The sequence below is a fragment of the Notothenia rossii genome (assembly GCF_949606895.1).
Source record: "Notothenia rossii genome assembly, chromosome: 8".
Classification (NCBI taxonomy): Eukaryota; Metazoa; Chordata; class Actinopteri; order Perciformes; family Nototheniidae; genus Notothenia; species Notothenia rossii.
In genome coordinates, this window is record NC_136906.1 from 41,425,899 (window position 1) to 41,447,099 (window position 21,201).

The window sequence follows — 21,201 nt, forward strand, 5'->3', positions numbered from 1 at the left end:
ATTATGGCCGTTTTAAAAAAATATATGAAGGCAAATTTCAAGATTTTCTACCCTCTAGCTGTGACATCACGCACTCTAGAAAACCTCTAAAACAAGGTCTGAACAATGTTTAATATCTCTAAAAGTAAGAATCAGATTTAAATGTTGTTTTACACGAATAATGTCAGAAAGATGTGTAACATTTTAAAGTTAGAATGAGGTTTCTGAGTGAAAGTACGAATGAACAGTTAGCAGTTGAAGTCGCATGAAGATTTGTTGAAGTTAAAGAATTTCTCCATTGGCTTCAATGGTTAAAAATGTGATGTATTATGGGATGTATCTCTGGAATTATGAAAGTTATGAATGAGAAAAGTAATAGCCATCGATTCCCGACAGAGCTGAACGTTTTGATGTTTGAACGGAGTTTCTGCGATGTTCAATCCGGGAGGAGAAGCGCGGCAAAATAAGTCGGCGGAATAATAAACTTTTCGTGTGTAGAATAACAGTTAGTTGGAATGCTGTTAACAGCATTCCCACTAAATAATAATACATTTTCGTAGAATAACATATTCATGGGTACCACGTGACGTCACTGTAATCTAGCGCCGCCATTTTGGTGTCCGGTCACAGCAAGTCATTACAACAACAGAGAACACTGAGGAAGCAAAAGAGAAAGACACATCCTGAAAAATAAAGTTTGTGGATATGCCTGGGATTTGTTGTGCTGTGGGCTGTGACAATAGTCGCCAGAGGAACCCCGGACTACAGTTTGTATCGATCCCCAAAGACTTAGACCGTCGTAATAAATGGCTGGATGCCATCAGAAGGGATCACTGGCAGCCGACATCTAACTCCAGATTGTGTAGTCAACACTTTGTTTCCGGTAAGCTCTTCACTTATTGTTATCTTTTAGCTTCTTTTGTCAGAAATAAGTTTTCTAAATACTTCAACATAGATGATTCAGTTGCCGAATAATAATTACCTCTATTTCTGTTCACAAAGTTCAAAAAGAGGTAACCACAAAGCGATATTTAACTGAAAATACTAGGGAAATGTTTAATCAGAATTTTTCTTCCACACCCTGCTAACATCTCAGTAAATGAGCTAGTAGATAATTTTAATTCAAAAATTAAAAATGTTAGAGATGCCATTGCTCCATCTAAGGTAAAGGAAGTGACTGGGAAGAAAATATCTCCATGGAGAAAGGCCATGACCGTGAGAGCAGAAGAAAGAGAGTGTCGAAAAGCTGAACGTAGGTGGCGAAAAACAAATCTCCAGGTTCACTTTGAAATCTATAAAGAGACTTGGCCTTTATAATTTGGAATTGAAAAACGCACGACAGTCTTTATTCTCTGCCATCATTACCAAAAACAAAAACAACGCACGTGCCTTGTTTGCTACCGTCGACAGACTAACTAACCCCCCAGTGTCAGTAGCCTCTGAATTTCTATCCACCAGGGCGTGCAATGATTTTGCCTCCTTCTTCACTGACCAAATTCGGAAAATCAGACAAGCAGTCAGTGTCTCTGCATCAGGTACAGCAAATGTGTTGTCCCTATGTCCACCTAATATAAATTCAAACACCATGACACAATTCCATCAGATTAATGATAAAAACCTAGAGGACATTAGTCAACTTCTGAAATCCTCCTCGTGCTGCCTTGATATTATTCCAACAGGATTTTTCAAAGATGTTTTTCGTTGCATGGCTTCAGATCTACTTCATATAGTACACAAATGTCTTCACTCAGGTATTTTTCCACAGGCCCTGAAAACTGCAGTCATTAAACCACTCTTAAAAAATAATAATCTAGACCAGGGGTCCCCAAACTTTTTCCAGTGAGGGCCACATAACTTTTCCCTTCTCTGATGGGGGGCCGGGTCAGTTTGTAACAGAAAAAGTGTGACGATCGCAGTGGTGCCTAAATGTAAGAATTTATTGTTTTCCAAAAAGCCACACATAAGCAAATATGAATAACCCTTTCTGAGATCAAATAACCCCCTCTGTGTTCTTCACAGAAAAATTTAACTCAGGAAATATATAATAACACTATTTATGAAATCAATAAAAATCAAATAACCCTCTCTGGGTTCTTCACAGAAAAAAAGTCAGGAAATATGTAATAACAGTATTATGAAATCAATAATACCCAAATAACCCTCTCTGGGTTCTTCACAGAAAAAGAGTCAGGAAATATGTAATAACAGTATTATGAATACCCAAATAACCCTCTCTGGGTTCTTCACAGAAAAAAAGTCAGGAAATATGTAATAACAGTATTATGAATACCCAAATAACCCTCTCTGGGTTCTTCACAGAAACAATGCTTCTATTGTGCTGTGCACAATCTTGGTAAAAGTTCAGCTTCAGTTGTCACAGCAAAATCTCTTAAATGACTCATATGAGCAGTCTCTCAAAGTTCTTGTGTTCTTTCCTTATAGTCCAGTTGTGTAAGTTCCAGTATTATAGCCTAGTAGACACCAGTGTTTGCTCTCTCTCATCAACTTCCCCCTGAAAAACACAAAGCAAGCAGGCTGAGAAACCAAACTAAGTGATACAGCACCTACACAGCACAATACATTTCAATACAAGTATGGTTGTGGAGATGGATTTTTTATAGTGAGCTTACCTATGTACTGTATGTTCATCAGTGTGAACTGTGGGCCTGCATCTGGCTGGTGAGAAGTTCAATGTCAGGTTCCATTCTAGTCACAGCCAGTCTCAAACACTGATGCAGATGTTCATCTGTCAATCTTGATCTCCTCTGAGTTTTCAGGTGTTTCATGCGTGAAAAGGTTTGCTCGCAGATATACGTGCTGCCAAAAACTGTGGACATCTTCATTGCGTGTTTTTTTATGTTAGGGTACGTGTCTTGAGGGAGGGCGGCATAGAAGTCAATGAGACTGGTGGGCTTGAATGAGTCTTTCAGAACATCACAGCTCTGTAACTCGGCCAGCTCAAACTGATAAGAAGGCTGGGCTTCATCGATGTCGGCAACAAAGGGGTTCTGGAAAAGACGGATTTCTTTTGCATGAACATGTAGTTCACGGAATCGCACACCGAACTCCGCCTTCAGCATTTCTAGTGCTTCCACACACTTTTCAGCTGGGAACGGGACCGCTGGTTTCTCTGCAGAAAGCTTTTGGGTAGCAGGGAGATGGGTGAAGTTGTGCTTTTTCACTTGCTCCAAAAGCAGCGCTTGTTTCACCTCAAATGCTTTTATGTGGGAATACATGTCGCAAATGAGTTTCCCCTGGCCTTGTAGCTGCAAGTTAAGGCCGTTCAGCAGTTCTGTCACGTCTGTAAAAAATGCGAGGTGCCATTTCCATTCTGGGTCGATCAGCTCTGGGACCGTTTTGCCTTTTGAATGAAGAAATGCGTTAATTTCAGGTAGCAGCTCGTAAAAACGCCTCAAAACTCTGCCGCGGCTCAGCCATCGGATCTCTGTGTAGTATAATACATCTCCGTGCACAGACTCCAGGTCAGACAGGAATTGTTGGAACTGCCTGTGTTTAAGTCCATTTGCTCTGATGAAGTTTATGCATGATACCACCACCTTCATGACAGAATCCCACTTCAACACTTTGCAGCACAGTGCTTGCTGGTGAATTAGGCAGTGCACTTGTAGCGGGGCGGTGAGACCCCGCTCTTCCATCTCCCGGTTCATGCGTCCTATCAGACCCCGAGTCGCGCCCACCATACTCGGAGCCCCGTCAGTCGTGATGCTGGCAAGCTTTGCCCAGTCCAGATCCAACTCTTCGATGGTTTGACATACTTTGCCGAAAATATCCTCCCCCGTCGTAGTGCCTTTCAGACTTTGGAGGGCTGCCAGCTCCTCGCACATGTCAAAATGTGCGCTAACTCCACGAATAAAAATAAGAAGCTGCGCTGTGTCTTGCACGTCCGTGCTCTCATCAAGTGCTAATGAAAAAAAGTCAAATTCTTTTGTCTTCTGCTGCAGCTGGGCATATACATTACCCCCAATTTCTTCAACGCGTCTGGTGATTGTACTCGAAGACAGACTCACGGCATTAAAAACATCTTTCTTCTCGGGACACACCTCCTCCACGACAATATTCAGACATTTCTTGACAAACTCTCCCTCAGTGAAAGGTTTACCGCAGCTTGCTATCAGTTGAGCAACACGGAGGCTGGCACGAACAGATGAATGGTTCAGCTGAGTTTGGCGTACAAATGTAGTCTGCTGAGCTAACAGTCCACTTTTTAGCTTTGCTAGTTTGTCTGCTCGCATTTGGCCTCGCAAGCTATCATACTTGTCTTTGTGATGGGATTCATAATGTCGGCGCAGATTGTATTCTTTGAATACCGCCACGGCCTCTTGACAGATGAGACAAACAGCCTTTTCTTTGCATTGAACAAAAAAATAATCGTGTGTCCACTGCAGGTTAAATACCCTGCATTCTGAATCAATTTTTCTCTTACCTAACCTTTTTGCCATTATTCCGTTCTGGGGGGGGGGGGGGTAGGTTCACGTTTTATGATTAGGGCAAAGACAGTGAGGTCGTTAGCAACATTTTTTTAGCGTCATAATTCAATTCAAATGAGCTTTATTGACATGAGGAAACATTTCAGGGATTCAGTCGGGGAGGCTCACTTCACCCAGTTCTATGCGTGCATTGGTCTCGATTGCGTGGCCCGACTGAAAAAATAATAATGCGGGGGGGGGGGGGGGGGGAGGGGGGGAGGTAATGCGTCTCTGATATTGGAAATTGTTCAAGGGGCCGGGTCAAATGTGGAGGCGGGCCGTATCCGGCCCGCGGGCCGTAGTTTGGGGACCACTGATCTAGACGCTTCAGTAATGAACAATTACAGGCCCATATCAAACCTGCCATTTCTAGGTAAAATCATTGAAAAAGTTGTTTTTCAACAGTTGAGTAATTTCTTGCATTTAAAAAACTGTTTTGATGTGTTCCAGTCAGGCTTTCGTCCAAACCACAGCACTGAGACTGCTCTTGTAAAGGTCTTCAATGACATCCACTTAAACACAGTCAGTGGCAGAACTTCAGTGTTGGTATTATTAGATCTCAGTGCTGCGTTTGACACTGTTGACAACAACATATTACTCGACCGACTAGAAAACCGGGTGGGACTTTCTGCAACAGTTCTAAATTGGTTTGAATCCTACTTAAAGGACAGAAAAAACTTTGTTTCTATAGGTAAATACACATCTGAGTTGACAAATATGACATGTGGGGTACCTCAAGGCTCCATATTGGGGCCTCTTCTCTTTAACATTTACATGCTACCAGTGGCTCAGATAATGAAAAACAACAAAATAAGTTACCATAGCTACGCGGATGACACACACATTTACTTGCTTACTTACACATACTGCTTGTATGTCAAAGAATAGATTTTAAAATACTGCTGCTGGTTTATAAAGCTTTGAATGGTTTAGGCCCAAAATACATTTCTGACCTCCTGCTAAATTATGTACCATCCAGATCTCTCAGGTCTTCAGGGACTGGTCAGCTTTCTGTCCCCAGAGTCAGAACTAAACATGGAGAAGCAGCGTTCAGTTATTATGCTCCAAATATCTGGAACAAACTCCCAGAAACCTGCAGGTCCTCTGGAACTCTGATTACTTTTAAATCCAGGCTGAAGACTTTCCTTTGTGTTGCTGCTTTTAATTGAACTATTCAGATCTTAGACTGCACTGTAACTTTTATCCATGTATTTTATCTTTTAACGTTTATTTTATTGTCTTTTCTTTTTAATGACTGATTTTAAATGCCATTTTCTGAATGTCTTTCATTTTTTGTAAAGCACCTTGAATTGCCTTGTGTTGAAAGGTGCTATATAAATAAACTTGCCTTGCCTTGCCTTGCAGATGCTGGGATCCTGAACGGTGCAGCTGGAGCGCTGTGCCCGCAATGACGTCACACATAATTTGGCGGGACTTGAAGAATCCCCGAGAAGATCCAGAAAATGGTCAACATTGAAGGGCAGATTAATGGTTATCAAAGTACAAATATCCAAAATCAGTTCAGTAACGGTTTTCAAGGGGAAAATATTTACTCAAATTGATGGGTTTGGATGATGGGGGAAACTCGTGTCACAGTGTCACATTTAAATTATGTAACTGACACAACCATGGAGAAAATAGAGATGATGTCAAGAACAAAGCCAAAGCAATTGTGGGGTCCCCTAGGGATAAGAGTTAGAATAGCATTGTTGATTGTGCTCATTACACTTGGCACTGTTCTGGTTGGGCGGGGAGTACAATATCATGAAAGACATGGAACCATTAGTTCATTCATAGAGAATGCCCACATCACTAACAAAACTCCAGCTGTGTTTCAGAGACTTTCACTTATCCCCAGAGCCAAAAGATCAGCCTTGCGCCAAGAGGAGGAGTTAGAAATACTCGTTCCCAAAGGTGAAACGGTTATAATCAAGAAGATTCACTCCCCCTATATGCAGTTCTTGTATCAAATGATGAGATGGGTTTAAGTGATCGGGATATGTAAGTGATGGGGATTTACAGATTTAGGGGAATCTCCAAATACACTGGATCCATGTTTTAGTCTGTACCAGAAACACCCCCTGTTAAGTTTATGAACAACCGACTGGTGACCTGAGCACAATTATTGAAAATGATTACAGTAGAAACAGGCTACTAACCCACAAGTACAGCTTTATACGTACAAACTCTATGAACAAAATTCCCCAGCAGATTGTGGCGACATTGCAGATACTGTATGTCCAGTCACAAAAGTTACTTATGTTCTAAATAAAAGTGAGATTTAAAACGATGGAGAAAATATGGGGACGTTCTTTTATAGTGTGTGAAATATTTAGTGCTTGAAACATGTATGCATTTCAATTAATAGAAGAAAATGGTTTCATGAAAGAGTTACGTGTGGGTAGCCATGTTACAGTGGGTGAAAGCAACGTTTAGGGATACGGCAAAACCATTAGTAGACATGAATTATGTTTGGATGACATTTAACAACAAAGACAGATAAGTAAGATTAGGAAAATAGAGTGGAAAAGATTGGATTTATTTTACCTCAGTGTGTTAGAATTATCTATAGGTAATGCGTCCCGAGATCTCTCTCTCTCTCTCTCTCTCCGCCTGTCAGACCGCTACGACCCAATCTTCCAAGCAGACAAAAGACCTCACCACAGGAGACTCCTCCTCGATCTAACAGACAGAGAACCGGAGCTGAAACAACAACTGCAAGACTGCATCCAGAATCATCTCCACCTGAGGCATCCAGAACCAAAACCAGCTGACATAAAAAGGTATAATCTCATCGGTCCCCCGCAGGACATGAAGTTCCAAGCTGAGCCACGAGATTTGGCACAAGAGCAGAGTGTTGGACATGAGAGCAGAATACGCCCTCCATGAAACAGCTAAGAGACTGTAAAGGAGGAGATGAAACGCAAAGCAGTTGGGCCACTAAAGAGAGTGACGGCCCGTCCACACTACAGCTTCAACAAAAGCTTGCCGGCGGGCGTGTCTGAAGCTCGACCAACAACCAATCACATGAATCTCCTGCCCCTGACACACAAGCAGCGGTTTGATTGGCTAGAGCCTGTACTGGCATATGATTTGATTGGCTGACGCTTCCACCGAAAGCTTCAGAAGCTTCAAAAGTTGAACATTGCTCAACTTTTGCAGCCTGAAACGCCAGGAAAGCTCCGCTCTGCTACCCACAATTCAGTTCGGCGAAAAGCGAGGCAACGTGACGTCACCCCATTCAAAGTGAATGGTTTTTGAACCTGTCGAAGCTGTAGTGTGGACGGGCCGTTACAGCGGGAGGATCCAAGAGCGAATGGACTGAGAGGAAGGTGGACGGAGGAAGATAGGACGGAGTTGGCATGGGCCAGCAGAACGTGAGGGGGTCGTGACTTGACAACCAGAGGGGGAGAGAAGGAAAACGGGAGTGAGTGAGTTTACACTTAAATACACTTATTCACCAAAGAGAAATACGTAAAGAAAAATATTTATTAGCTATGAATTAATCAATTAGTAAATGTGTAAAGTAAGAAAGAGGAAGCTCTTAAATAATCCTAAAAACACACTGAGGGTAGAACATATTATTCAATCTTTTCATCATATAAACAAATTATTCTGCCTCCTAAGACCCAAGCTGTTTTTATATATGCATTTTTTTTTTTTGTGCTATTTGGGCTTATTGGAACCTGATAAGTATAAAACTAAGTATCATCTTTTGACATGATGTACTTTTAGAGAAAAATGATGTCCACATATGTGGACACCCGTTCTGAATTTCCATAAAACACATTAAAGTCACCTTTTTGTAATAGAGTGAAAAACTCTTTTATTTCCACCTTGAACACAGCAGTTTTTTCCTGGCTGCTTTTGCATGTATTAATAACTTATACACACATAATGTTGCATGTTTTGCAACATGTTTTGAACATCTGAGAGTAAAAACAACATGAAAACACTGCATTTTTGCTCCTTTTGGACTGTCACAACTACAGTACGGCTCATTTAAAATGCTACAAACAGTTGCAGGAAGACATCATATGCCTGTAACAAAATATAAAACATTCAAAGCATTTTGCATTGTCACTGTTGCATCTAATAATACCAGGGTACTATTGTATGTGTTTTGAACATCAATGTGAAAAAACAAAACAACATGAAAAAAACAAAACATTTTTGCCCCCTTTGGACAGTCACAGTTACAGTATGGCTTATGTAAAATGTTGCATCGGTCATGTAAAAAAAAAAATAGGAATGCCCTTTTCTTTAGGAACATGTAAACAATCTCTATCTATATACTGTTCAAAATAGATTAGTGGGGTCCAGCCATTTCTGTCAAGCTCAGTTTCGTCCTCATGCTCAAACTGGGCAAGGTCTGGCGTCAATGGAGTAGCCCTCCAGCGCAACCCTCGTCCTGCACAACCAGAATCAGAATAAAAATAGTACTTATTGCAAAGTAAGTTACATATTTTTACCCATGCAAGCAATTCACTGAGGTGTATTGGTGCTTAACTTAGTTGAATCTGAGTGGACGTTTATATGAAATTTAAAGATTTACCCTCAAGGCATGCTAAAATAATAACAATTACCTTTATTGTGCTGTCCCTGAGTGCTTGGTCCTGGTGTTGGCTCTTCCGAGTCATCATCTGAGCGATCAGCCTCGATCTGCTGAGTTTGACGGTGCCGTCTGGGAGTGTGGGATGAACCTGTATCTGTCCCTGTCCCTGAACCTGTCAACAAGTGTTGTAAATAAGCATTTTGTTTCCTATCCTTCACCTAGCTCTGAGGCCCTGCCTAAAATAAACAAATATCCACTGGGTCTTGGCTAACCATTATTTGCACCACGGAGACGTTTACGTCCTCTGCTGTGCTCAGTGGGCTGAGGAATGGGGTCCTCATCATCACTACTGTCATCCTCATCCTCACTGCTGCTTTGCTCCTGTGGTGGGGGTTGATAATTGGCATCCAGGAAGGGATCATCGTTGTCAGACAAGTCTTCCAAATCTGAGTTGTCTCCATCAATTAATGCTCTTTGCACAGAAAAACGCTCTGGAAATAAAAACATGAACAAATCAAATACAAACCAATGTCATTTATATATGTATGTATTTATGTATTTCTTTGTTATTTATTTCACTGGGACAATGTACAGCTTTTCAACTGCACCAGAGTTAGCTATAAACAACTCTAGCTATTATCTATAGCAAGGCACATTTGTACTAGCATATTAACATTTTCAACCCAACTAATTTATGTATGTATGTATGTATTTAGTTATTTAATTGGTATTTATTTAATTGGGACAATGTACAGCTTTTTAGCTGCACCAGAGTTAGCTATAAGCTATTTTACTTGTGCACATTTTTACTAACATATTAGCATTTTCGACCAACCTAAGTCCCTATGTACACATATGTCTACATCATGTTTAGCAGCATACCAAATTGTTATTTTTACAAATTTGTTGTCAAATTTGCATTTCATGACAAACGTATAATGCTTTGATCAATATCTAAATCCGAAAAAGCCTTGAAATATGATAGGACTTCTTACCTTGTGGAGGTTTGTATTTATTTGTGCACAAATTAGATCAACAATATCTTTAAGCTGGAGAGTCAACTGCCACACATCATCTTCTGGATTTTGCACTTTGTCACCAATTAATATAGGCAGAAATATTAACAAATTCCAGTTCTGAATGGCTTGACCTGAGAGCTTGAATACGTCAGAGTTGACAGCACAGGGCTTAGTGAGAGCATCAGATCCTTTGTACTTCAACTGTTTTAGGCGCCGGTTCAAAGTGAATATGTAAACTATTTATTTGTCTTAATAAAATACTTTAAGTACAGTGCAACATCGTAGGATAAGACACCCTCAAATATGTCATGGCCTAAACAAGGTGGGAGACCTGGCTTGCAAACATGAAAAGATGTCAGAGCATTGAAGACAGAGTTTGCCTTTATGCCTTTGATGTGTGGGCTGTCTTCAACTTCTAGATCAGCAACAGCAGAATCGTAACCTTCGGGTGTGCGCTGTTGTCCACATACATTTGGATCATCACTCTTAAACTCACTTTGTTTGATTTCACAGTACCTGCAAAAGTACTTAGAACGACTAAAGTTTTCAGTGAACCCACCAATACCGTGTGAACCCAAGTTATCATTCATAACACTCCGTTCGATGTCTCACTATGGGATGCGCCTCAACGCGTATGCAAACAGAAGCATCAATATCATTACGCCAATCCTGATTGGCTGGTGATCTTGACGTCTACGTCAGGGAATCCACCCACCCTATAAGTAACTTGCGCTACGACGCAGCGTCATTCAAACACCTCTTCTTGCTTCGGAGCACATCTCAAAATATCAGTAGCCGGGCTAGCTTAACTGTCCACAGACCGAACCACAAGCTAAATTTCGGTCGACGGGCGCTTGCCGGCTACTCTTGCTTTGCAAGAAGATTGAATTGAATATTAACACACCAGTTAATATTGAAATCTGCCACGCCGTTTTTTCTTTCGGAATAACGGTAAGGTTTTGATTTTTCTTCTAACGGTAACATACCTGTTACTAGTTTATCCCTCCACGCCGACACCCGGCGAGCGAGGACGGATTCTTCTCTCCCTCACACCAGAGGAGACGGAGATAAAAGATATTAACACACCAGTTAATATTAAAAAAAATATTTAAAAAAATTTTCCTTTCGGAAATAACTATAAGGTTTTGATTTTTTCTTTCAAATGGTAACATACCTGTTACTAGTTTGTCCCTCCAAGCCGACAACCTGGCTAACGAGGATGGACCCTTCTCTCCCTCACACCGGAGGAGACGGAGGATCGGAGACCCGGCTCTGCGGCAGCGGGTTTAAGATTTCGAGCACGGACTCACACCAGGTCTGCTCGTCCTGCCTTGGGCTGAAACACGCCCAGGAAGCTATCGATAACCCCGGTTCGTGCGGGCATTGTGCCCGCTTCACCGTCAAGAGCCTCAGCCGACGCCTAGCGCGCCAAGCTAGCCTGTCGGGACAGGACCCCTTCATGTCCGTTGATTTGCCGGCCGGCAATCGGGACACGGGCCCCGCGCTGTGTCAGGCTGGGGCTCAACAACTGCGGTAGCCGCGGAATCGAAGCCCCGCGCCGTGTCAGGCTGGGGCCCAGTGGCGGCAAGAGCCTCGAGAGCGGAGCCCCGCGCTGTGTCAAGCTGGGTCTGCCCAGAGATGCTGGACGAGGTGTCGGTCTCTTGGAGACACCTTGCCCTTTCAGCAACAAGGCCCCAATCCAGCGTGCCTCCTCTTTGGACTTTGACGGCATGGAGAAACTCGGCCTGTTCCGCATGCCGCCCATGGAGCCGCTGGTGGCAGCCCACCTCCAACCGCGGCTGGCTTCGGCACCGAGCAGGAACCCCGCGCTACCGGCAAAGGCAGACCGCTTCCAGTCAGCAATGACCGAACGAGCCTATAAAGCCGCAGCTTTGTCCGCCAGGGCGCTCAACGTCTCCTCGCTGCTGACCGCCTACCAGGCGGAGCTCGGCAAGGACATGACGAACAAACCTGAGCCTGCCGTGTGGGACGAAATCGCAGCGATCAAGGACATTTGCCTCTGTGTGCAGCGCTGTGCAGTCCAAGCCACTGGCAAAGCACTGGGGATAATGGTTGTACAGGAGAGACCCAGGTGGCTTAACCTGACAAACCTTCCAGACCGGGAAAAAGAGGACGTCTTGGACATGCCTATTGTTCCCGAGGGCATATTTGGCTCCGCTCTAGCTTCGATGCAGCAGCGGTGTGAATCCAAAAAGAAGGAGGATGAGCCTCTCCAGCTTTGTCTTCCCCAAAAGGGTCCAGCCGCCGCCTTCAACGGCCCCGCGGCAGTCCTTCGCTCAGGCTGCCTCACTTTCTGCCCGTTTCAAGGTCCCGAAACAGCAGAGGTCACAGCCCGCTCCGGGTCTCCAGGCCAGACACGAGGCGAGGACGAGCTGGCCAAGAAAGTCTCCAGTTCCGGCAGCAGCCACTCAGGCACAGCCGGTCCAGACTTTCAGCCACCAGGTGAGGAAGAAGAAAAGGGCTGCCTGACAGCCTCCTCTCCTCTCCTCGATAAAAGAGCTGGGAGTTCCCTGTTCTCCAGCTCCAGAACACGTTCCAGGGTTGGATGCTCATGTGTTTCCGGGGTGCAACCATGCCCCCATCTTCCCGCCGCCTCAAGTGATGTCAGAACGTCATCCTCAAGTTCGCGCCGTGAGGGAAATGGACTTAACATCAAAGACAGCAAGCTCCGCTGCCTGTTTAAGTCACACAAACACATGTCATCACTATTGTCTTTTAATAAATCATTTTCCACTGTCGTTTCCAGGCTTAAAGCCAAGGGCGCAGTCAATAAAAATGAAAAGAAAAACAATAAAAACAATAAACAGTCTGACGTCTACCCCCCTTCTAAGAGTGGCTGCTGCCTCTCTCAGAAGGCGGACGATGGATGGGGCTGTGAAGGCATCACCGCCACGCGCATGCGCAGTGTCAACCGGGGTTGTCAACCTGGGGTACTACCGTGTTCAGACACTAGAGGGCCCCATAACACAACAAATAAAGACACAGAGGGCAGACGACAGGGATGTGACATCTCCACTCGCTTTGAGAAGCGAAAAGTGGAGGATGCTCACAGATTCTGCTTGGGTTTTCAAGACAATAGCACGGGGTTACAGACTCCAATTCGCTGTCACCCCCCCTCACTTTTCGGGCATTCTGCATTCGCATGCCCGGGGAGAGTCAGCCAATATTCTGGAGCAGGTGATTCTCTCGCTACTAGAAAAGAAGGCTATATCTATAATACCCTCCGAACAGAGTCAAAGCGGCTTATATTCCAAGTATTTCCTCGTTCCCAAACGGGGAGGGAACGGAATTTGGCCTATACTAGATTTGAGGGCTCTGAACAAATATCTCAAAAGATACAAATTCAGAATGCTCACTCATACATCTCTGTTGCGTCTCGTGCGCCAAAACGATTGGTTCACATCAGTCGACCTGAAAGACACGTATTTCCACATCCCAGTATATTATCCACACAGGAAATATCTGAGGTTCGCCTTTCAGGGTGTCTGTTACGAGTACAGAGTACTTGCCTTCGGTCTGTCTCTCAGCCCACAAGTGTTTGTACGGTGTACGGAAGCCGCGATAGCCCCGTTAAGACAACAGGGTATTCGCCTGGCAACTTATCTGGACGATTGGCTCCTTCTCGCACAGTCGGAGCAAGAGGCTATTACGCAGACGAATGTCCTCGTAAAACACCTGCTCGACCTGGGTTTTGTAATAAACACAGAAAAGAGCATGTTGTCCCCAGCCCAGACTGTACTCTTCCTGGGCCTACACCTGAATTTGGTGCCCTTTACAGCATGCCTGTCAGCAGAGAGAGTGAAAGCCTTCAGGGCTTGCCTCGCTCATTTCCAGCCATGCAAATATGTTCTCTTCAGATCATGTCTGCGGTTACTGGGGCTCATGGCGTCAGTCATCCTGGTGGTACGACTGGGACGCTTACACATGAGGGAGTTTCAGCGCTGGGTAGCTGCTCTCAGACTGGACCCCGCGTGTCATGGTGCGCGGAGAGTGATGGTCACTATGAAATGCGTAATGGCACTGCGCCACTGGCTGCACCCAACTTTTCTAGTACGGGGCGTGCCTATGGGTGCTGTCCTATCGCGGAAGGTGGTCACCACAGACGCATGTCTGACGGGCTGGGGGGGTATATCCACTGGTCGACCTGTGAGGGGTCTCTGGAGCAGAGACCTCCAACGGTCACACACAAATTATCTGGAGCTTTTAGAAGTGTTCCTCAGCCTAAAACGCTTTCTGCCTTTTCTCAGAGGACATCATGTCCTCGTGAGGACAGACAACACGACCACAATATCGTATATAAACCGCCATGGGGGTTTGCGTTCTCTCCAGTTACACATGCTGGCACGCAAACTGATCTTATGGAGCTCAGGAGTTCTCTTCTCTCTGAGAGCGACGCACTTACCAGGAGTGATGAACCTCGGGGCAGATCTGCTGTCCGGAGGTGCACCACTATATGCAGACTTGACTCTACATCCAATAATTGTGAGTCAGCTGTGGGTGCGTTACGGCTGGGCCGCAGTGGATCTGTTCGCATCAAAAGAAAACGCTCAATGTCAGCTTTTCTTTTCAATGCGCGATTTAAACACACCGTTAGGTGTGGACGCGCTCGCGCACGTTTGGCCTCCGGTCCTTCTGTACGCGTTCCCACCCCTGGCTCTGATACCCCCAATTCTGGCCAGAGTGAGAGAAAAACACCACACACTGATCCTAATAGCTCCACACTGGCCTGCAATGTACTGGCTGGCGGAGATATATCAGCTGCGTGCGGACAGCCGTGGCAGCTCCCGCTACGCAGGGACATACTGTCTCAGGCGGGGGGGGGGGGGGGGGGGGGGGCAGTGTGAGAAAAAGTTTTTAGAGAGTACTTGTCCATGGACAAGTGAGTTTGGACAAAAATTGGGGCCACTGGAATCTTCTTCTTCGCCATCGTATTTTACATTTTCACACATAGGGTTGGGTATCGTTTGGATTCGAACGATTCCGGTTCTGCTTTTTGATTCTGGTTATTTTCGGTTCTTTGAGAGGGTAAAAATAAGTCCCATGATAAAGTAGGAGAAAAATATATTTATGAAAACATTAAGTCAAATCTGTATTCCTATTTAAAAATCAAGTCATACTGTTTAATTTCTTATGGTTATTGAATACAATTATATAAAAATAATCTCTTCATTATTTAGTTAGTTCTAAGTGGTGCGGTTTGAGAATGTACAATTGGCCCAGTCTCCTCTGATGTTACACTGCAACCTGCCTGATACCTGCCTATGTAGAAAAGCGCTAGGCCTTAAATATAATGATAATAGGCTAATAATAATAGCTTATAATAATAAGTAATAATTAATTATTAGGCTACTTATTAGTAGCCTAATAATAAGGCCTAGCGCTTTTCTACAACTCAAAGACGCTTGCACGCTTACACATGTCCTTACGCATGTGTATTACATGCTGCAGCTGCCCAGCTGCTCACCGTTTGTAAAAGTAAATAAATAGTATTTTCATTTCAATAATGTACTTTCTATACCCTGCTTCATAAACAATACTGACATCCCTGTGCTCCTCCGAGTCTGGGGGTCCGGGGATGTGAGGACAGCGCGAGGACACAGGGAGGCTGCTTCACTTCATAAAGGAAATGGCGGTCAATATTAACAACACAGGAGCTAAAACGCTTAATAACCTTCATTACGTATTAGAGAAAGAACATAAGAAAGTTTGAAAAAGATGAGGCTGTTAAACGGGCAGCGGATCCGCTGTGTGTAGAAAGAGAGAGAGACGCTGAGCTGCACCATGCAGCGAACAGCTGATCCGGAGAATAGAGAGAGAGAGAGCTGTGGTCCGCGGGGCTCGGCCTCGCCTCCTGTCCCCACAACTCTTATTAATCCCGGTACCGGACAATTGTTATTTGTTCCTACTCGGAACAGAGTTTTGCTTCCCAACCCTGCCACTGTGCTACACTTCCAGCGCTGCCCCGCCCCGCCCTAACTGTACAGAAAGCGGCGAGATGCATTCCCTTAGGAATCGACAAGCAGAACCGAAACTAACATTTCTAAACAAACAATGGCGGACACTGACAATTTGCGAATGAGTTCTGCCTTCTGTAAACTGAATTTATCAATAAATCAGGGCGAAAAACGTCACTTGTCCGCCGGACAAGTCAATTGAAATATCTACTTGTCCGATATTGTAAATAACACGTCCCGGACGGTGGGACGTGTACTTTTTCGCACACTGGGGGGGGGGTGATTTTTAACCCACACCCAGAGCGCTTGGCACTATGGGCCTGGCCCGTAAGTGGTATAACCTGAATACAGTGGGACTCCCTCAGAAGGTGATAAACACTATTCAGAGTGCAAGAGCTTCCTCCACCAGGTCCCTCTATGACTGTAAGTGGAGAGTGTTTGAGGAGTGGTGCCTTCAAAAGGGACACATCTTTTTTCAATGTCCTGTCGGGGTGATTCTATCATTTCTACAGGACCTGATTGATAAACACAGAGCTTTCTCTACGATCAAAGTGTACCTGGCTGCTATTGCTGCATGCCATGTGGGCTTTGAGGGAAAGACGGCTAGCCAACATCCCTTGGTCTGCCGTTTTATGAAAGGGGCTCGCAGGCTCCTCACTGTTTCCAGGTCACTGGTGCCCTTATGGGACTTGGCAGTGGTTTTAGATGGGCTCACTCGACCTCCATTTGAACCCCTGGAAGAAGCTGACATGAAACACCTGTCACTGAAGACAGTGTTATTACTGGCTCTGGCATCTGCCAAGCGAGTCAGTGACATTCATGCACTCTCTGTACATCCTTCATGCAATCAGTTTGCCCCGGGGCAAACGAGAGTGTTGCTGAAGCCCAACCCTGCCTTTGTACCTAAGGTGGTTGGCTCATGTACCCCCATTGACATAGAGGCATTTCCTCCGCCACTGTGTTCCTCTGAGGAACAGCGGCCGAATTTGCTGTGTCCAGTCCGTGCTTTACGCACCTATATGGACAGGTCAAAAGAGTTTCGATGCAATGACCGCCTCTTTGTATACTGGGCTAACCCTCATAAGGGCAAGCCCGTTACCAGGCAACGGCTCTCCCACTGGATTCTGGAAGCGATTGCTCTGGCTTATACGAGTCAGGGTTTGCAGGCACCAACGGGCCTGCAAACTTACATAACCCCAGTTCTCAGAGTAACATGAAGTGAGATGTCTCACCAGACGGCCCTTCTTGCTAAGGCGAAGTGAGAAGAGGTGCTTATTTTTGAATGACGCTGCGTCGTAGCGCAAGCTACTTATAAGGTGGGTGGATTCCCTGACGTAGACGTCAAGATCACCAGCCAATTAGGATTGGCGTAATGAGATTGATGCTTCTGTTTGCATACGCGTTGAGGCGCATCCCATAGTGAGACATCTCACTTCATGTTACTCTGAGAACTGGGGTTACGTAAGTAACCTATAGTTATCACCCGCAATGCAGTACAGAGCCCCTTTGACCATGTCTCCACCTGTTGTAATTCCATTTTCCTCCAAATCTTTTAAATCCACTAACATCTCTGAGAACACCTAAGCAAATCCAAATTGTTTTAGGTCATTCTCCCCACACAATAAAACCAGGGACATGTGATCAGTATTAGAGCGCACATGAGCCGGTAGATTTGCCACTGAAAGATAGACTGCAACAACTTTGTGTTTTTTCCTAGCAGAGCCAAGGGGGTTGACAATTTCAAAAGCATCCTGGTACAGAATTAGCTTCAGGCATCCTGGATTTTCAATGAAGAACTGGTTGGACTTAAAGTTGTGTCCATCACTTATGTCACCAAAAACATCTGAGTCTGTTTCACATGACTGCTGTGACATTGAATTCTTCCAAAATTCTGATTATAATAAGCCACTTACTGTTTGTTTCACAGGTATGAAGTAAGCAAACCTTTGTGTCATATTTTCATCATTTCCTAATGTTTCCTTTTTTAGGCTCTATGTATTTGAACATCTTTTTGAATGTCTGAGCTCTTGAATATGTTGTTCTCAGTGGTCCCTGGTGACAGACTTAGAACAGATCGGAATCCTTCACACAATCACAGATTTTAGCAATAGCATCATCAGTTAGAGACATGTCATCTTTTAAAAGTGAACATAGTTTACTTAAAATGTAATCCTGTCCCAACTCATGCACATTTTGCATCTCTTCGACAGTGGTCTGTATTGTTGAAGCTGGAAGAAGGAGCTGCCCTTGCAATTCTAAGTAGAATAAGCATACATTCCTAATATAGGTCTCATTGGAATGCTGTGGAAAATCAGTGCTTTCATTTGTTGTTGCATCATTTGGGCTCTGGGAAGCATCTTCATGTGCAGAACACGGAGAAATGGCTTCCCTGTACATGTCACTTATGCTATCAACAGAACATGCTCTGTGTTTTCTGGACATATGAGCAGTAAATGACGATTTCACAGTGAAATTATTTGTACAACCAGTTACTGGACATAACATAGGTCGTCCCTCCACTATATGATCTTTTAAGTGGGATTTAAGTTATTTCACTGTTTGAAATTGGCGCGCACATAATGAAATTGCCCATTTCAAATCTGTAACAATGGCTCTAGCAGTGGCTGCAGGCACATTGTGAATCCGATAAAAGTGAGCTTTAAAAGCTGTGTAAGTACAAAATGTTTGCTTGCAGTTCGTGCCAACACATTTAAAAAAACACTGGGGTTCGTTCCTATGCACTCTACAATGCAGCACATAACCCTTCAAAGTCTGTAGCGTTTTGCTGCAAAAACGGCAGGTAATCATTTTTAGCACGTTAACACGACTGCCCGTTCAGTTTGAACCCGCTCAGATGTAGCTCCAAACCACCCGCTCAGTAGACGTTATAACTATGACTGTGAAATGCACTCAATCACAAACAGAAGCTATTGTCCTGACAACACACCGTTGTTTGCTTGCAGTTCACGCCAACACATTTGAAAAACACTGGGGTTCCTATGCAATGCAGAACATAATCCCCTCGTCTGTAGCGTTTTGCTGCAAAATGCACTCAATCACAAACAGAAGTTAGTATTGTCCTGACAACACACCGTGTTATAATTGAAGTTTGAAGAAAATAAACGGTTAGCTTACCAGTGCTACAGATGTGATCCTCCGCTCATGTGCACACAGCTCTGTGGTCCGTGGCAGGCAGACTTGAGACAGACTTGGCCGCGCACTGAGCCGTAACCGCTAACCTGCAAAAACAGCAGGTAAACATTTTTAGCACGCTAACACGACTGCCCGTTAAATTTGAACCTGCTCGGATGTAGCTTCAAACCCCCCGCTTCACAACAGTATGAATTAAACGAAAATAAAGAGTTCAGCTTTTAGCATGATACTTCAATAACGTTACCAGACTATTTAAATTAACTCCCTGTCAGTAGACGTTATAACTATGACTGCAAAATGCAATAAATCACAAACAGAAGCTAGTATTGTCCTGACAACACACCGTGTTATAATTGAAGTTTGAAGAAAATAAACGGTTAGCTTACCAATGCTACAGATGTGATCCTCCGCTAATGTGCACACAGCTCCGTGGTCCGTGGCAGGCAGACTTGAGATAGACTTGGCCGCGCACCGAGCCGTTAACCTGCAAAAAGTGGCTGCTCCCGCGATAATTAAATAGTCCAATGAAATAACAGAAACAAACTCTACTGCTCAGTAGGCGTGTCTCAGTTCAGCTGCCGTTTCCTTCGGAGGCTGTGTTCGTTGACCGCTTGCGTCACTTCCGTCGAGAGGCTGTCCCAATAAAAAAAAAATACAAGAACGTAACGAGCCGTCCACATGTAGTGGCGCATTCTATTACTGTTTGGGCCGTCTGCCGTGGGCTGCATTCCACTCCAAATAGCCGGGCGGTCCCAGAATCCAAACGCCAGCTGTTTTATGGATTCTCATTTAATTTCCAAGAATATCTCAGTTATGGGTTATTTCCAATTTCAAAATAAACATATGTATTAAACAAATAGAAATAAGAAGTAAGTATATAATCCGTGTATCTACCGTCCAATTGTTTTTCTTTATTAAACACGTAAACGGAAGAGCGTCTGAGAGGCGTTTTTGCTTTTTGCTTTTTACCTTACTAAATGGTCTAATGGTCCTTGGAGCGAGGGGCGGGGCAAAACTCACGGAAGTGATTTCAAAACAAAAGCACTCGTTTGTTAAAATGACACTTTGAATCACGACAGCATCCTGCTGAAGGACCGGTGATTATTATAAACAAGGGGAATTTAGCGATCACAACGAAAACGGCCAAGACACATATTGAGCCCAGAAAATGGATGTTATTAAGGGCTGTACATATAATAAGCCTATGTCTAAAATGGACAACATTGTTAGGAGGTTTAAACTATACAGCGATTCTGCACTGCAGTCAACTACGCCGTCACTCGTGTTTTTTTTTTCAAATCAGCTGCTTTTCATTATTCCTGCTATATTTGACGAGTGATACAAATATGTTTTACCACAAGTTCTTAAGGAAACTGACACTGTTGGACTCGGTTCTAGTTTGACTTCTACCAGAAATAAAATGAAGTACTTTTGCTGTGTAGCTACTTTGTGAGTAATCTTCTGTCAGAGTCCCCTCCATATACAGATGTAGCACTCCAGATAGGACTCACATGGGTGTGTCCCAGTCAAAAGCCCAGCGGATCCCAGTGGCTGGGGGTGTTGCCAAATTGCTAGAGGGCGTTGCCAAATTTCCCCATTTGTTCAATTACAGGATTTAACCATGAGATGGCGCTTCATTCACAAATACACAAAGACAACTGGGTGTTGTAGAACTTAGTCTGTTTGCAATGTTTGCAGCTCTGCAGTTGTGTTTGTTGAATACTGTAGCATTTAATCACTTATTTGTTATGGTTTTCACAGGCTACTATAATGAAAAAACATCAATATTTTAGATCAAATAAAGTATATAGTTTACTTTATCGAGTACATTTTTTGTAATATTGTTGGGGTGTTTTTACACAGTACAGTAGATTGAAGTAAATCAATGTATACATTAAGATAAGATAAGATGGACCTTTATTAATCCCCGTGGGGAAATTCAGTAGTTCAAACAGCAATAGGGTAAGAGTGAAAAACAGGATAGCACAGATTCACACAGATTAATAAAATCAAAAATAAGATGAGCGATAAAA

General features: G+C 43.9%; 1 protein-coding gene and 1 long non-coding RNA gene across 2 annotated transcripts; both read right to left on the reverse strand.

The window, feature by feature from the left end:
• Nucleotides 1-1,826: 1,826 nt before the first annotated feature.
• Nucleotides 1,827-4,610, reverse strand: LOC307016075 (general transcription factor II-I repeat domain-containing protein 2-like). The gene is made up of 2 exons (XM_079645118.1): nucleotides 2,610-4,610; nucleotides 1,827-2,491 (listed from the first exon to the last, which is right to left on the reverse strand). Exon 1 carries the CDS (start codon nucleotides 4,437-4,439, stop codon nucleotides 2,628-2,630), a length of 1,812 nt encoding a protein of 603 aa, XP_079501244.1. The 5' UTR covers nucleotides 4,440-4,610; the 3' UTR covers nucleotides 1,827-2,491; nucleotides 2,610-2,627.
• Nucleotides 4,611-8,280: 3,670 nt separating this feature from the next.
• Nucleotides 8,281-19,755, reverse strand: LOC307017173. The gene is made up of 5 exons (XR_013802051.1): nucleotides 19,555-19,755; nucleotides 19,151-19,254; nucleotides 9,294-9,512; nucleotides 9,053-9,193; nucleotides 8,281-8,877 (listed from the first exon to the last, which is right to left on the reverse strand). It is a non-coding gene; the product is annotated as an uncharacterized lncRNA (long non-coding RNA).
• Between the last annotated feature and the right edge of the window lie 1,446 nt (nucleotides 19,756-21,201).

Bases quoted from the DNA above. Each gene is read 5' to 3' on its own strand.
- LOC307016075 (XM_079645118.1), bottom strand. From the start codon at position 4,439: ATGGCAAAAAGGTTAGGTAAGAGAAAAATTGATTCAGAATGCAGGGTA.